Source organism: Branchiostoma floridae, chromosome 3, assembly GCF_000003815.2.
Source record: "Branchiostoma floridae strain S238N-H82 chromosome 3, Bfl_VNyyK, whole genome shotgun sequence".
Lineage (NCBI taxonomy): Eukaryota > Metazoa > Chordata > Leptocardii > Amphioxiformes > Branchiostomatidae > Branchiostoma > Branchiostoma floridae.
The window spans coordinates 2,929,905-2,947,329 of record NC_049981.1 but is presented as its reverse complement, the minus strand read 5'-3'; the positions used below and the strand labels follow the sequence as shown (position 1 = coordinate 2,947,329).

The window sequence follows — 17,425 nt, the reverse complement described above, 5'->3', positions numbered from 1 at the left end:
TGTGATATGCAGCACTGCAGTTAGGTGTCGCAACTGACAGGTGCGATCCCAAACGTAAGGCATTTAGACATTTACATAGATAGCTTTGGCGGTGCAATTCCAAAGGTAAGGTATGCAAATATGTATTACTAAGGAAAATACTGTTCCCGTACAGAACAGGACGGCATAGCCGTAGTTGTCGTCTTGGTCAACTTGCACTAAAGGACGTACGTCAGATATTATTTGTCGGATTATCTTCGAACAATTTCGGGATAATAGAGAGTGTCAAGGGTCATCCTCTGAGAGGGCGGATTAACGGCTTGGAGCAGACACAAGAGATAGACATACATATGAATTGGATAAGGAAGAATAAGGCTTTGCCGGACTCAATGGCGAAATATATTCCGTCGCAAGAATCATCGTGGGAACGTTATATCAGCACCATGGACAGGTTTAGAGACGGACATTTTCTGTTCTATCGTGTATTTCATAGTAGAAAAAGGTGTATACTATGGTATGAAATGCGTTTGTGTGTGTGTGTGTTAGAATGCGCGCACATGAAATTCATAGGGACGCAAAATGGATAACTTCCGAGAGACTGCACTCTGTATAATATAAACATTGCGTAGCATCCTACACGTCCGTCAAAACTTGTATGGGTATTGCTGAGTAATAATCTTTCCTGACTGTCTTTGTAGCTGTTTATCAATTCTTATAGATAGCAGAGGTGAGGATAAGACAATTAGATTTAGATTTGTCCTCAAACAATACAATTCTTGACAGCGGTTGGAAGAGCTCAGTGTCAATCAAGTTGGGGGGAGGGGAGGGGGCATCGGGAGCGGAGGGAAGAAGACAAAAGGATTGAGCAACCAGAAGGCTAGCGGATGAAGCGGGGCAGTCGTTGCGCAGATTATGGAGCTCAGAAAAAGAAGGGAAACATCACGTCGACTAGAGAATACCAGCTTGCGCCACCTTGAACCTCGGGGGCGGGGTGTGGCGTGAGTACCGGTCCTGCTAAGGGGCGAAACCCCCTGTGAGGAGAGGAAAGCACCTTATGAAGCAGTGAATCCGTTACTATAAGGGTTCCGTTATTGTGTTTGGTAACTTACTGGGCAGATACCACATTGAGACCTGCTGTCCATAGGAAGACATGAATACAATACAAAAAGGCTTCAGAAAAGCACTAACCCTTATTTCAATCCTTTTAATAGGATATTTTATGCCGCCTACTGCGCGACACTCACTGCTAAAACTAACAGTATAAAATGTCCGAGATCCTAAGCGCCAAAAGCCATTTGACGAGAGAAACATGATTAACAGATTTCTGTGAGAGTGCGAGGGCATTTTTGTACTTGTTTATGTAAGCTAGTAATGAATATTTGCATAATTGTTGATTTAATCATTAAATGCCGACATGAGGGATTTTAGAAACAATGGTTCTATTTGTTATTTGTACAGAATTATCATATGGGCTTAAGCTTACGTCCAAGAAACCAAGCGGAAGCAAGACAAGCCCAAAGGTGCAAATTTGAGCACCGTTAAGTTTCTTAGAAGGAAGTCCCGGTGCTCCTTTGTCAGCCAGAAATGTTCACCGTCGTCTCTACCTTTGAGGTCATTGACCCGGCGAAGGGACTGCTGGGAAATTAGGGGTGGGCCAAGGAAGACAAGAAAACCTACAGCAAGGATAGAGTCTTTTGAAAGGGACCCTTTTAACTTGAATTCGCAAATTTTAAGCGTCAGCGTTTTCTGCATATCTGGGTTCTGGGTCAAAATCCACTGTTTGCAATATCAAGCAAAATCCGACGATAAGTTTTTGACCAAGGTACTAGAAACCTAACAGGAAGCGTGTCCTAAAATGCAAACCACATGTAAATCCCTGCTGTTAGCTGACCAGGAGCTCCGATAAGATATGCATGGCTTTGTGCCAAGCCCACAGAGAGGAAACGTATAAAAGGCCAGAAGTTCTCCACAAGTCTTCATTCGTGCAGAGGACGCAGAGTGACGCAGCTCTGACAACTTCCGTGCAATTCTACAGGTGTGTAAATCCTTGCTTTCCTCTGCCGCCTGTCATGTTTACAGCGCTCTTTTCATGTTCGTTTAGTTACCTCCGTGAAACGAAGGTATTGTTACAGTAGTGACTACAATGAGCTTGTTACTGAGATGATAATATCTGTGCGCAAGGTACCTAGAAAATGCCTGGCCATGGATGGATTGTTTTGATATTTGGTACGTGGGTAGGTTTTTATAAGTTAAACCTTCAAATTCGAGGTCAGCTTACGCCGTATTATGGTGCTTGAGTGGCATTTCTGGGTTTGATATCTCTTGTTCTGTATATGGTCGTGACTATAGGGGTAGCTACCGGTACACAAAATTCAGGTCGGGTCCAGGCCCAGAGGATCAGGTCCAGTCCGGACCTGAACCTGATTGTCTATGAAAACTTGCGTCCTGACCTCGAGTCCGGGTGGTCACACATAAGCGGCCTCAAAAAAACGTGCCGTCGTCTCTATGGGGAATACAAATTTCGTAGCGGACTTAAAGTGATAGTCTTGAGACCATTTTGACTGTGGGAGTTTGTTCCCAGTAAGTAAGTTCCCAGTTGTATTAAAGCTCCCAAGCGTCTAATCTGTCCAAGTTCCGGTCTACTGATTAATTTTATCAGGTCCGTCTTTTTCTAAAGTTTTGGTACCCACCCCTAGCCGTTATCTTTGATAGCGCTTGGAAGACGTAGATTAGGTATTGGCGCCCGTTCGTAAGTTGGTTGGTTGTTTACGTAGGATAATTTTGAAGACATATTGTCGGCTAATTTTTCACGTCTGGTTTCAGAATCCACCACCAACCAAGAACATCGGTGAACATCTTAAAGTCGACTTTACCTTGCTTCAAAGGACAACATGCTGAAGACGACAGTGTGGTTCGTCGCCGTGCTCTTTGCCTGCGTTTGGCACGGAAGCAGCGCGTGGCTTTTCTCAAGCTCAAGTTCAAGTTCGGGTTCAAGCTCGGGCTCGAGACCCAGATCAGGTGAGATTTCTGTAAGAAGTGGGAAATTGGGAAACTACGTTGTGTAGCAGCGTTGAGTTAACTTGTACATGTGAATTAAATGTACGGTAGCCTTGAGTTTCATTGTAGATTTGAAGTGATACTAAATGTGGTAGACTTTAGTGTAGCTACGGGTTTACGGAAAAGGCCGGGCTGGCTACCCTGTCGTGCCCCTAGTTTATGCATAGAGGTCGCATTAGAATATGCACCAGTGAAGTACGAAACGTGTGAGCAATGACGATTTCTGTCACTTAGTATACAGTATACAGCCATACATTCATAAAGTCAGCCTATACGTATTCCTTGGAACACGACGATTTAGCGATTTACTTTAAAAGATCATTGCTTTGTTCATATTCGTAACAGTCTCCTATTCTAAAAAAAAAAAGAGGTGAACTTGAGTGACATTTTTGTGACCACGTGGCACAAGTTAGTAATTTATTTTAACAGATACAAAGTACAGACAGAGGGTAAGAGTAGTATTAGTAGTATACCTCCCCGACCGAAGTCAGGTTCCCGGGGCCATTCTTACACATACATGTAGGTTAAGTGAGGAAGGTCATGTAAAATGCCTTTCCCAAAGGCACAATGTCGAGGGGACTGCGAGTATCGAACCAGGGACCTCTAGGTTCAACACTCGAGCCCAACACTGTACAAGTTACTGTAAATGCAGAAATGTTCGCGGTGGATTGATGTTCGCGGTCTTTGCGGTGACTCTTTACCGCGAACTTAAAACCACCGCGAACATTTTTCTATTATGGTATTAGACTGCAGTCTATGGTGTTACCGCGAAATTAAAACCACCGCGAAAAGTCCTTTTTCCCTTTTGGACGTGATGCTCTAATTGAGGGCTTTGTCCAGTACACTATTGAGAGTTGAGAGTTCCCTCTACCGCGAAATTAAATCCCCGCGAACTTAAATGCATTTACAGTACGCCACGGACGACACCACGACATCAACTAACATTTTTACCTTTTTCTGTTATTAAAGGTTGGCCGAGCTTCTCCCAGCTGGAGAGCAACTACCCTGCTTACCCAGGCGTCTTCTTCGGGGGAAGGAGTTGGGATGAGCTGGTGGACGATGAGGGTCTGCCCGCCTGGCTGAAGGACGTGACGGACAAGAACACCTGCGCCATGAGGGTCAGTCGGGCGCTCACTCACTCAGGTAAGGCGACTTCTCTATCTCTGTGAACACTCATCAATCATTAGCCTCCTTCGTAGACTTCTGCAAGGGGCGTTTATTATTAGGGGAGGGGGCCAACCTTATCCCCCCCCCCCCCAAAAAAATGGTCTTCGCTCCATAAGTCTGCGACGGCTAGTTGTGATTATTATTAGTGCCATGGCCACATGGACAACAGGATTGTGAAAAGTCATATGAGTTCACATTTGCAGCATAGTCTAACGTGTCCATGCCATCTAGTGATATTTTAACGGTGAAAAGCGTTGCTTCATCACCGGAACTCTGATTACCCTTGATCTCTCTAGACAAAAAAAATGAACGCCTCCAAACTGCACTTAGACCCTAGGACACCCTAAACTTGGTTAAAGTCTATTATTTTTATCAAATAGCCCAATCCTTGCTTCTTACACTTATTTTAACGACCCATGTACGCGCATGCCTCTAATTGTGATATTTCACCTACAGGAAGGCAGATTGTACCGGGGTCCTGTAACTGGTCCGGCGTGAGAGACAGAGAGCGCCGGCCTTACATCATCCGTGTGGGCACCATGCGCTGTTACCTGGAGAACCAGTACGGTCCTGCTGACGTCACCGGAAGTAGTGAGAGCAGCTTCCGGGTAAGAGTCCGCCAGAAAAAAGTCCACTCTTGAACCATAAGTTCATAACCAACTTCCAGTAACATTTTAATTTCTGCCCAGAATCCATTGTGCGTAGTCCAGTGGTTAGCGGCCCTGCCTCTGGAAGTAGACGCCGTGAGCTCGATTCCGGCTGTGTCGCTCACCTGACATGCACGCTACCGGAAAGGGTTACAGTCCTCAGGACAGGACGTTAAGCCGTGGTCCACCGTACAGTTGTGCTTGTCGAAAAGAAGTAGGGAAAATCCCATGGTATAACGAACCTGTAAATACTGTACCTGTAAATACGTCTGTCCTCTCTGTTACGACCAGTGGAAGACTATGTGCGCTAGGCTCACTATTTTCTTTACACGTTACGGTATCATTATGATTATTTAGTATTAGAATTATTTGTGAGCGCCGCGCATCATCTGCAATAATGCCAACATTCAGATTCTTTTAGACCTTGATCTGAAAGGTATTCAACTGCTAAAAAAAACAAAAAAACTGCTGTTAAAAGCACACTGGAACTGAGTGCTGAAAAGGATGGTGTTTCTTTGTTTTTCTTGTCACCAACTGTGTGTTCTCCATGCTAACAGGGGAAACAGGGCATCATCGTGTTCCAGAACTGCGGCTTCCAGGCAGCGACCGGCCACGTGGACCTGTGGGACGGCTCCGACTGTGCCGGGAACTGCTACTTCAGCGCCTGCAGCAACATCAGACTCTTCGAGTTCTAGGACAAATCGGTCGCCATTAAAAAAACGCCATTAATCCACAGACTAGTATATGTCTATATTGATGTTAGATAGGGATTTATGTAGTGAGATATGTACTAGCCTGGTCCCGGCTTCTAATGGATAATGTATGTAATACTATGTATATATAGCCAGGTTCATCAAGTAGAATGGATATACCGTCACTTTTAATTACCGAGGACTATTAATAGGATTGGCACAAAGTTTAGTGAATTCAGTTCTATATACATGTACTAAGTTTTCATTTAGCTATTTGCCGTTGTTAGACGCTAACAAATCGGTTGTGGGCAATATGTCAAAGGAAATATGACACGTTTGGATCTTGCTATGTGAATATAGACAATAGGCCAGATTAGAAACGTTACAAATTAGGGGGCTTCTCGTTTGACATTTTATTCACAAAGCACTTCGTTGTGAATGCCGCATGCGTACTCAGATGTAAAACCGTTAACCTCATCATAAAAGATAATTTCCATGTTGAACTTTGTAACAGGTGCAAATAACGTAATGTAGCTGTTTGTAGAGGGATGCGCTTAGCCTAACTGTAGTTTCTGACAAACTGATACTTCCGTGCTTTAAGCTTAAGGTTAACTGCTGTTGAGGAAAGTAATATTTTACCTTCTCATAATCCTCAAATATATCACTACAAAATGAACAGATGTAAACATTGATTTTCAGCAATGCCGACAGGTTTTTTGTTTAATGCTTGGAAGTAAAAAAAAAAAATAATCATCCAATATCATAGTGTACGTGTGCATCTTATGATACTGTTCACAGTACGTATACGTAGACGGGAAAGGCCAATAATAGGCGGGGCTGAATCGCAACTTTGATCTGAAGTGACTGCCTTTAGCTTTCCGAAGGGCACAAGGTCGGTGGAATATCAACGGATTGGAACCAAGAATCTCTGGGGGGCAATTTTCAAAGGGGGAACAAAGTTAGAAGGGCCGGAAACAATCGGACTGCCCTGCTAAAAATCACCGTATCGCTGCCCAACTATTTCTATATCATATTACATTCATTTTCTGCTCACTATTAAACGAAGCGGTGAATTATCGAGGAATTGGAACCCAGCTATACAGGTTTTTCATTTGACGTCATCTGCGCCATGTTGGATTACAGCCTACGTCTGTTAACCACACGAAGATGCTACTGCTTAATTCAATTACCCGCCAACATGGTCGTCGGAGTATTCAAATTATAATTAATATGACGTCAATAAAAAGCCTATATTCTCTCCTCTCTTGTCCAGGTTAGATTATCACGCAGTGTCCTGGGTACGAGACTGCGGGCATCTAAGATGGCGCCGGGACCGAACAAAACACACATTGCGAATCGCATTTGTTTTCAGATCTGTAACTTCACTTGGATACTACTTGCAGTCTAGGAATGCGGTGTCTGTTGTGGACTTATAAGAAATATGTTGGGCTTCTTTTGTTGAAATTCGGGCACGTGGCACCGTCACCAGGATTTTCGTCATTTCAAGGAAATATTGAACAAGAATCACGAGGGTGACGTCACTGGCGACCTGGTGTTACACAAATGTCTGAGGTTGGTGGCTTCCTCGTTACCCATAAGTAAGTTTTTTTTTTAATAAATCCTTTCACAGAGATCAGAACGCATGTGCGGCGACTGGAATTCTAGTTAATATGCCATAAAGTAAGGCCCCGAAATTCTAAATTGAAATTAAGTTGAGGAACAATGACAAACTCCTACTTATTGCAGTGTACAGGAGTCCAAACTCTACACCTGAGAACAACGAAAAAATCAATACACTGATACGCAATATAAATACCCTGGGATACTCGCATATTCTCATTGTTGGGGACTTTAACCACCCAGAAATACAATGGAGTGAAGGGGCAGGAAACACCGGCCAGTCTAACAAAAACGAGGCATTTAAGTTCCTTGAAGCTACGAACGACGCATACTTGTACCAGCACATTTGTGAAGCAACGAGACATCAACTTAGACAAGAAAGTAATGTACTGGACTTATTATTGACTAATGAGGGTGACATGATAAGTGACCTAATCATGAGACCCCCCATCGGCAAGAGCGACCATGTGGTATTAAATTTTAAGATCAACTGTTATGCAAACAGAACACAATACAAAAATGAGACATGCCAGTACAACAAGGGGGACTATGATAAAATGAGGGAGGAACTGTCACTGGACTGGCAGGAAATTCTAGGCAAGTTGAATGTTGAAGATTGCTGGGAGGTCTTCTCGGGCAAAGTAGCTGAAAGTGCGAACAGGAATGTACCCAAAGTCTCCTCAAGAAAAAAGAAGAGGAAACTATCTTGGAGAGACAGGGAAGTTAATAAAAAAATGAACAAAAAGCAGAAACTTTGGAAGAAATACTGTGAATCTAGGACAAAGGATGACTACATTAAATACACGAGGGCGAGAAACCAGGTCAGATGGGCCACAAGAAAAGCGGTCAAAACATATGAAAAGGAGAAAGCGAGAAACATCAAAGGCAATGCCAAAATCTTCTGGAAATATGTAAACTCAAAATCCAAAGTGCGCCAAGGCATTCCAGACTTGGAAGATGGATCCTCAGTGGCACAATCTGATACAGAAAAAGCTGAGTTACTCAACAAGTTTTTTGTAAGCACCTTTACTAAGGAAGACCTACAACACATCCCAATACCAACTGAAAGACACTACAATGAAGAGATAACTGACATTGACATTTGTTTCGAGGAGGTCCAACAAAGATTGAAAAACCTTAACCCAAACAAGGCAATGGGGCCCGACAACGTACACCCTAGAGTGTTAAAGGAATTGGCGGACACCCTGGCGGTTCCACTGCAGATTCTCTACGTCAAGACTGTACAAGAAGGCAAACTCCCCGATGCCTGGAAAACCGCTAATGTCACGCCAATTTACAAAAAGGGTTGTAAGAAATCACCCGGTAACTACCGCCCGGTTAGCCTGACCTCAGTAGTAGGAAAAATTCTGGAAGGGTTGATTAGAGACGCCATTGTCAAGCATATGAAGGTAAACAATCTCTTTACACCACACCAACATGGCTTCTTGCCAGGAAGATCTACTACCACTCAGATGTTGGAGTGCTTAGACGAGTGGACTGAGTGGCTTGACCGAGGAACACCCGTTGACGCGGTCTATCTCGACTTCCGCAAGGCTTTTGATTCAGTACCAATTAAGAGACTATTAGCCAAAATACAAAGCTACGGGATCACGGGAAACCTTTTAAATTGGATTGAATCTTTTTTGTCAGGACGGAGACAGAGAGTCTGTGTCAATGGGGAAAAATCAGAATGGGCCGAAGTAACAAGCGGAGTTCCCCAGGGGAGCGTCCTGGGTCCGGTGCTCTTCACTATTTTTGTCAACGACATGCCGGAAATTGTGCAGAGTAAGCTGAAGCTCTTTGCAGACGACACTAAGTTATATAGATCAGTAGTACAAAGGGAAGAATGCAACAAATTGCAGAGGGACCTTCAAGTACTTCAGGACTGGGCAATAAAATGGCAGTTGAGCTTTCATCCCATGAAATGTACAGTAATAAGACTGGGAAAAGGACACCCTGACTACACATACTCAATGTTGGATAATGAGACTCGTACCCTACTGGAATTTACACAACAGGAAAAGGACTTGGGTATTACTGTTGACAAGGAGCTGAGTTTCAGCAAACATATATCCAACATTTGTAATAAGGCAAATCAGATCGCAGGTCTCATATGGAGGACTTTTGCCTATGTAGATAAGGAGGTGTTCCTACTCCTATATAAGTCGCTCATTCGTCCCCAGCTGGAGTATGGGGCTCCTGCATGGTCCCCCTACACATGGAAGCTGGCCCTGGATCTAGAAAGGGTACAGAAGAGAGCAACGAAGAGAGTTCCCGGCCTTAGAAGTCTACCCTATGAAGAGAGACTGAAGGCTCTAAACTTACCTACGCTGGTCTATAGGAGACTTAGGGGGGACCTGATAAACACCTACAAGTTCCTACATGGGATATACGACACTTCATGTCCGTTTGAGTTAAATACGAGCACAAGAACAAGGGGTCACTGCCTCCGGATTAAGAGACAAGCGTCGAAAAGTAACAGAAGATCACACTTCTTCTGCATCAGAGTTGTCTCATGGTGGAACAATCTACCAGAGCTGGTGGTGACATCCCCAAGTGTAAACTGCTTTAAGGAAAGACTAGACAAGCACATGAAGAAACACAGCGTGTATTACAACTTTAGAGCCCTGGACGACCCGCAATTACCTGGGATGTCAGTGACTTAGAAAGGAAAGAGCGGCCTAAACTGGAACTGCAGTTCCTACCTGAGCCTGAAGAACTCTACTCTACTCTACTCTACTCTAGAGTCCATTCCAAGACACCATGAGGGTTTTTAGGCGATATTTATAATTAGTCTGAATTATTTTGAATAAAAGAATATCTGAGCCACAATAATTAAATTATTTTCAAAAAATTGACTAAGAAAATACTCATTTATTTGAATTTCTTTGAATATTTTAGAAACATTTTGAAAGTAACTGTAGAAAAATATCTTTATTTAGAATAATTGTGAAACCTCTCTGTGATTATTTCACATTTACAAATATTTACAAAAAATGGTAAACCTGTCCAAATGGTAAAATTAGTTTATTGCCCCCATAAAAGTAAGCCCTATTGTTGCATCTGTATATTTTTAGATTTCACTGCTAGGCACTGGTGGATCCTTTGTGGTGGGCCATTGTTGCATGGCACCCAACTATACTTTGCAAGGATGTGTGAATTGCTATCTTCCCAGCCCACCGATTCATTTACAAAAAATGGTAGAAAATGGTAAATAATGGTAGAATGCTGTTATCATTATTTAGAAACCATTAGAAGTATCCAATTGCACACCATGAATATTTCCAAAGTTTTACAGGACCAGGGAAATATTTATAAAGTTGAAACAGTGTTAAAAATATTTCTGAAGTATCAAATGTCCTAGACATATAATTACAAAACTTTAAAATCAATTCCAAACAATGGCAACAAACATCCGCATGGTGTCTTGGAATGGACTCTAAACAGTCCTTGTCTCGACCATTGTTTCGATTTGCATGACAATGTCCAGAAAGGGTTTTGTTTTCAAGTGTTCGTTAGTCGGTAGAAAGGTGGACCTATAACGAACACTTACGCGCGTACATACGTGCGTTTATACGATGGAGTTCCGCAATCTTAAACGATCTTTCGGCAAGTTCAACTTGGTATCGTTGTGTAGGTCCCTTGTAATCCGCAAACCGCCTTGAAAGATCGTGCTTTCTTGTCGAGATATTCTCGAGTAAAGTTCACCTTAGCTCGAGTATATGTTCACCGCTAGCGCTAACGAACACTTACAACTAAAAGAACTATCGAACACTTACAACTGTGTGTTGTATATAATTACGGCACCAAACGGCTAATTTATGCATTGAAGTTTCATAACTAACGCTCATGACGTCATCTTTACGTCATGACGTCTCAAATAGAAATGGAGCCTTCCGGATCCCCGACATTCGCGGCTGATCCAACAGTTTTTAAGCCTTGTATAAACCTAAGGAAGCAATTTCTAGCAGTCAACTAGTTTTCTACTCTCTGTCCTCGGGTCTAACTTTGCAATCCAAGTGAGAAAAGTAACGTACAAATTGAAATTTTGACACCATTACGTTTGAAATTTTTGAATATACAGTAATATTACATCATGTACCCTGAAACATTGAAAGTCTTGTTGTAGCAAGGTAACTAAATAATTTTTGAAATCCAAACGACTTTCAACAATCACTGAATGATTTCCTGAATCACATTCAAGCATTAAAAATCACGTCATTGTGACGTCAAGGTCATATAAATCTATTATCTATAAAACTGAGCAGACTGTCACACATGAAAACATCGGTCGTGAAATGATAATCAGAGATGTATACAGAATATACGATATGTTGTTTATTTCAGAATACCAGAGAAGCCTACACCTTAGTGTTGGTACATTTGGTTCATCTATATAAGATATTGTGAAATCCGTTGGTCAAAAAAAAGCTTTTAAAAAGCAATATTCCTCGTTTTAACAAACCATTGCTTCTTCCGTCGTCTCACGTTTAAAGGCGGTATTCCTGTGTATTTGGGGCGCCGGTACGGCACTGCGAGGTTCGTTCACTGCCGCACTGTTATGTGATTTTCGCCGATTTTTTTATAATTTAGATATAACGTAATACGTAAAAGTATAACTTAGAAGACAACTAAATGCACAAAACGTAAGACAACTTGTTCTTTATCTCTGAAATTCGTTGGGTAAGTTTTCGAACCCTGCAGTTCTTGAAGAAAATAGATCCGGGTAGAGATTGTCTTCTTTTTTTTCATACATTTTTAGACTTAAAATGACTACATCAGAATACTACTATTGTCAACATCATAATAATTGTATGGATATACATTGTACATTCACTGAATATCTATATGTATTTGATAAACTGAGAAACGAAGTAAAATATCTACTATACAGTATTACAACACAGATGAATTTGTGCCGAAACATAAAATTGCACAGCCCACGCTGTGTGGAGCAAATATCACGATGTTGGTTCTTGAACGCATTTATCTATATAGTAATTAAGTACCCCTTTATCGTCCAGTTCTCTCATTAAATCATATTCTAACTGGTAGAAATGTGGCTTCTGTATTTTTCCGTTACCAGGCAAAAGATCGTCGTGGTAGTGGAAAGGGACCACTCTGTTCAGTGGGTCCCTTGGCAGTGGGTAGAACCCGTATAGGTTCACGTGGTCGCAGAACGTGAGAGCTTGCAGGTACGTAATAATTCCGACAGAGGGCGCTCGGAACTTTGGGTAGAGCTGTTCAAGCATTCTGAAAAAAAAAGTTTTGCGAAAAGACTGTTAATTCGTCACTGAAGTTTTAAATTCTTGCTTTGCTTGACAAAATACAAACCATGGAAACAATTGAAGAAGACTAAAGAACTGTTTGAATTTTCTTCAAACACTAATTCAAGACGGAAAAGTCACTAAGATTATCTCATCCTATCCGTTAAGCGGGTATCTCACTGGGTAGCACCATTTTGGGACGAAGTATTGCGTGTTTGTTATTTTTTGCCAAATTGCGGCAAATGGGTAAAACATGTGACCTCTAGAGACAAAATGGCTGCTCCCAGAATGTCACAACCTCATTTTCGGTCGCAAATAAAATTCAAGACAACTTTATTGGAAATTGCAATGTTGTCACTGAATGGAAAAAAAACTTGCAAAACTGTAAGCGAATGTCTTTCGCAAACAGTCAACAACAATCACAGGGCCCAGTGAGATATCCTCACATCATCATGAACAGGTAGTAATGAAGAAAAACACCAACAAATACTCACTGGACTGTCAGATCCCTGAGGTTAAAGAGGTTGTACGTAATGGTGATGTTTAAGCCAATGTCTCTCCACATGTTATTCAAAGCGTTCAGATGCATATCCGGCCCCCTTCCTCGTCCCGACAAAGGGTCAAAAATTGGCTTGGGATAAAAGAAGATCGAATTGTTGTATGATTTGAGTCTGGATAGGATTTCCTCTATGCTGGACATGTACTTCTCTGGCTTCCATTTTGCTAAAGTGTGGAGGCTGTCTGGATCGGCTTCCAGGGTATTTTTCATCATGTGCAGCTTGAAGGTACCAACCACTACCATGTCAACTTTGACCCCTACGTCATTTGCATATCCAGTGATGGGCGCCATATTGAATCGGATGACGAAATCATGGCGGTCGATTTCCGGTCCACAGCCGGTGCCTTTGATGATGCCGCTTCCGCCCACTACTGCGCATGTCCTGTACCGTTTGATTGGCGTGATGCCCCGACACTCCTGATAAGGTTCGCCATGGAGATGGCAACTTTCCGTGTCTTTGTCGAAATTTGAGAAGAGTACGATATCTCGTTCTGGTGTAAAAACTTCACTGACTGTTTTTCTGCAAAAAAATATCATTGAACAATGAATTTCACTGAAATGAAATTATATCCAACATAGCGGCCTCATATACGTACTAGACCCCGAGTACGGCTTGCTCTTGTAAAATATAAATACCACACAACAAGACAACTATTTGTTCCTATCAATTGTTTTTTAAGCAAATGTATAAATGTAATGAATTAGCCTCCTTCCAAATACGGCAGCCATTTTGAATTTCCCGGGACCAAGCACCAAAACGAGGCTGCAATTGATTCCCCCTAATTATAATTCGTATCCATCCTGAAAATGACTGTTATAATACGTATACTTGAATCTTCTCACCTGATTATGTCCGACGACTTGAAATGAAGCTCTCGCCAGCTGTTATTCCCAGGCCATGGACCGTAGTGTTTTTCTTTATCCTTCAAAAGTTATAGACATTCGATCAATACAAGATTAAGTAAAATTAACTGATTGTGTAAAAGAGAAAATAAAAACTCTACTATCCTATGACCTACCAACCTGATGAAATCATATGTTTCCCTACCAGAAAGCAACATAACTAACCTTTAGAGACTCCAACTGAAGAGAGCTGTTCTCAATGTATGCAGACGGCCCACGAGGTTGAAAATTCCAGCCATACTGGTACAACCTGTGAGCAGGGATAACAAGAAGAATGGTATACTATTTGGCTCGTCCCCGAGGCGTTACCAAAAACGGTGATTAAACACTGCATGTTTCAACGGTTTGCTCTTTCTAATATTTCCATACTTACAGTAACGCGCGTTACCATGTTAGTAAATCAACTTTACTTGTATGTGTGATATACAAGGAATAAAATGTGTCTGACAGGGCCCGACGGAGCCAATTTAAGCGGCGATAGGAAAACTTTTCTTTTGTTATTTTTTGTTTGATATCTTGTGAACACTTGGCCTTCTTGGTGTGCTTATCACCTCTCTTTCATGACAAAAATGTTCACTATAAAGGAAGGGTCTGAATGGGTTCCGTGAGAGCCATGTTATTTTACAAACTCACGTTATGTAATTCACTACAAGTAACATTCTGCAAAAGTCAGCTTATTACGTATTCCTTGATGCAAAATCTTTTGAAAAATAACACTCCTATCTGGAGTTCAGTACCCCTTTAAACACCACGTTTTTTCACGTTTTCATGTTACACTTGTACGCATGTGTTTTGTTGATTACGTCATGAACCGATTTCTTGGACAAGAAGGAGAAGATAGTGTCGCCCTGACTAGTGACCTGAAAGAACAGACTGTCCTTGTATTGTTCAGTACAATAGACATGATTGGCCCACACCCTATAATGATACACAGCCACAGAGTCACTCGGCGACACCAACCCTATAAATCAGAAATGTGACACTTTGCATCCACTGAGAACAAAGGCGAGCATGGAAGAAATGCTGGCCTAAGGTCATATGTTTATCGGTCTGTCGATTTCACGATGAGGCAACTCTTTGTTGTAGACCGGATTGTAGTAGTGAACAAATGAGAGTATTGCGTCAGAAATACGTCGGATTTTGTTTGTTTGTTTGTCTGTTTGTTTGTTTGTATCGCATAGCCAGGTAAACCGACTTAAGGCGTAACACACTAGGTGTATTGAAGAGTACAGGCTGCATGTCCGGACAGATTTATTTGATCCACTCTAGCCTGGTACCGGTTTGACCCCCACTTTTTTTAGTTACGTGTGGTGGGCCCTTTAATACTGTGGCTCTTCCCAATCAAGAAACCTAGTTTCACTTACAGTCATGGCTACTTCGCTAGTGTCACCTCTACAAGTACAATCATTAGGCTACGACACAACATATTCTCAGTTTGGCAGTTTCTTTTATCATGATGACCATCTCCAAAGAATAAAAATTCTTGTTTCTTTTTTCTAAAGTCATGGAAAAATCAATGAGCGCGTGGATGTCATCCATAAAATGTACTTGCTGTGGACGTAATTACTAAGGAGCCAGACAGCCGTCTGCAGATGAAACGACAGGTGAAGTGAATAAATAGGATATCAATACGTACTACAAGTAAATTCTATGGATGACATCAGCTCTCTCATTAATTACCTCCATAAAAAAATGGAGGTATAGTTTTGGGGCAGTCTGTCTGCCTGTCTGTATGTGTGTCACAGGCTGTGTGTGTGTTTGTGTGTGTGTGTGTGTGTTTGTGTCTGTGTGTGTGTCAGTGTGTATGTCTGTGTGTGTGTGTGTGTGTGTATGTCTCTGTGTGTGTGTCTGTGTTTCCGGATATTTGTGGTGACCATATAACTCTAGAACCTCTGGATGGGTTGTAATCATATTTGGTATGTGGGTAGGTGTTGCAAAGCCGAAGGTCATAGTCGATTTTGTGCCTTCTGGTGTGTGACCTTTGTACTGCAGCAGAAATTCGATTTTTGTGTGTGTATATTTTGACCTGGACATGCTATGGTCTTGATTTTTTGGTGGCAGATAGTTTGTAATGTAAGGAAGAAGTGATGTATGTTTTGGCGTCTGATTTTCCTCCTAGAGGACGGTCAACATAATGATAAAGTTACTGTACCAAAATGTACATTTATTGGGCTACAGGTTGCCAAATAATTGTACATTTAGAATTGACACTAGTGAGGTATCCATGACTGTAGTCGGCAGCGAAACTAGTTGGATACAACTGTAAAAGTGCCAATATGGAAGCCACGAGTGTAGTTGCCAACTTTGCAAGTGATACCAGCCTACCTCACTTGTGTCACTTTTACCACACTAGTACACTTCTTCAATACAGGAATATATGCTTTGTTAGCTGTGATACCATGTTTTGTCACTTTAATTCTCTATTTTGAAAATGTAGCCATTTTTTAACCAAGTTGTTTTTAATAGCCCTGTCTCATTATTTTTGCAGTCTGCAGAGAATGTCAGAAAATAGAATTTACGTGCTGTGGCTTTATGATATCACCTAGGAAGTTTGGTCCAAAATTACTGGGTTCTGATTTCTCAAGTTGTGCACTTGTGATAGGCACTAATTTGCACTATTGCCTCACTTCACTCGGGTGAAAATGAGTACCTAGCTCTGATTAGGGGCGTCACTCGGTTAGGACGTTAAATGGAGGTCTAGTTGTGTGAGTGGATGAAATAAATCGGTCCGGATATGCATTTTGCACTGTTCAATACACCTGGTGTGTTACGCCTCAGGGCGGTTTGCCGGGTAGTGCAATACAACAATACGCCATGTTGATTTGATTATATGGATGACATCCTCTGGAACCCCAAAGTGCTGTGCGCATGCCAAAAAAAATGCCCAACATTTTGCATTGTATCATCCTGAATAACTTGCGACAGTAGTCGTTGAAAATTCGATCCGTGTATACCTTTGTTTTGGAAGAAAGTTTATCATCGTACTACAACTCAGATTTTCATACAAACGAACAACATGAAAGGTGGCTCACGTCTGATGAACGGTCATACAGCCGAGCATGTAGCTGCCAGTCATCGCCACCATCCACAGGAACACATACATCAGCCACACACGGGGCAGCTCAAACGCCACTGCAGCCTGCATCACTGTACAGTTCTGAACAACAATAAACAATAACAATCAACAACAACAACAACAAACACATACATGAGCCACACACGGGGCAGTTCAAACACTACCGCAGCCTGCATCATTCTACAGTCCTGAACAACAATAAACAATAACAATCAACAACAACAACAACATACATCAGCCACACACGGGGCAGCTCAAACGCTACTGCAGCCTGCATCATTCTACAGTCCTGAACAACAATAAACAATAACAATCAACAACAACAACAAACACATACATCAGCCACACACGGGGCAGCTCAAACGCCACTGCAGCCTGCATCACTGTACAGTTCTGAACAACAATAAACAATAACAATCAACAACAACAACAACAAACACATACATGAGCCACACACG

General features: G+C 41.9%; 3 protein-coding genes across 4 annotated transcripts in view; 2 read left to right on the top strand and 1 right to left on the bottom strand.

The window, feature by feature from the left end:
- Window positions 1-1,858: 1,858 nt before the first annotated feature.
- Window positions 1,859-5,585, top strand: LOC118412483. Its single transcript, XM_035815369.1, has 5 exons — window positions 1,859-2,014; window positions 2,803-2,997; window positions 4,006-4,179; window positions 4,660-4,811; window positions 5,408-5,585. The coding sequence occupies exons 2-5, from the start codon at window positions 2,871-2,873 to the stop codon at window positions 5,543-5,545; spliced, it is 591 nt and encodes a 196-aa protein (XP_035671262.1). The 5' UTR covers window positions 1,859-2,014; window positions 2,803-2,870; the 3' UTR covers window positions 5,546-5,585.
- A 1,293-nt stretch (window positions 5,586-6,878) lies between these two features.
- Window positions 6,879-17,425, top strand: part of LOC118411622 — a 36,235-nt gene continuing 25,688 nt past the window's right edge. Inside the window, exon 1 of one of the 2 annotated variants that reach the window (XM_035814092.1) lies at window positions 6,879-7,114. In XM_035814092.1, the coding sequence (XP_035669985.1) occupies window positions 7,106-7,114 (9 nt within the window). In that variant the 5' untranslated portion in view covers window positions 6,879-7,105. Of the gene's footprint in view, window positions 7,115-12,268; window positions 12,358-17,425 lie in introns of those variants that run through there. The other variant, XM_035814093.1, reaches the window with a different exon arrangement.
- On the bottom strand, window positions 11,898-17,044 carry LOC118411621 (CMP-N-acetylneuraminate-poly-alpha-2,8-sialyltransferase-like). The gene is made up of 5 exons (XM_035814091.1): window positions 16,924-17,044; window positions 14,057-14,141; window positions 13,832-13,911; window positions 12,924-13,508; window positions 11,898-12,415 (listed from the first exon to the last, which is right to left on the bottom strand). Exons 1-5 carry the CDS (start codon window positions 17,034-17,036, stop codon window positions 12,124-12,126), a joined length of 1,155 nt encoding a protein of 384 aa, XP_035669984.1. The 5' UTR covers window positions 17,037-17,044; the 3' UTR covers window positions 11,898-12,123.

Excerpts from the sequence above, each read along its gene's own strand:
- LOC118411621 (XM_035814091.1), bottom strand. The coding sequence starts at position 17,036 with ATGCAGGCTGCAGTGGCGTTTGAGCTGCCCCGTGTGTGGCTGATGTAT. Across the intron at positions 13,912-14,056 it reads TTCAGTTGGAGTCTCTAAAG|GATAAAGAAAAACACTACGG; the intron begins GTTAGTTATGTT and ends TAACTTTTGAAG. Across the intron at positions 12,416-12,923 it reads CTCAGGGATCTGACAGTCCA|AATGCTTGAACAGCTCTACC; the intron begins GTGAGTATTTGT and ends TTTTTTTTTCAG.
- LOC118412483 (XM_035815369.1), top strand. The coding sequence starts at position 2,871 with ATGCTGAAGACGACAGTGTGGTTCGTCGCCGTGCTCTTTGCCTGCGTT. Across the intron at positions 4,180-4,659 it reads TCGGGCGCTCACTCACTCAG|GAAGGCAGATTGTACCGGGG; the intron begins GTAAGGCGACTT and ends TTTCACCTACAG. Across the intron at positions 4,812-5,407 it reads GTAGTGAGAGCAGCTTCCGG|GGGAAACAGGGCATCATCGT; the intron begins GTAAGAGTCCGC and ends CCATGCTAACAG.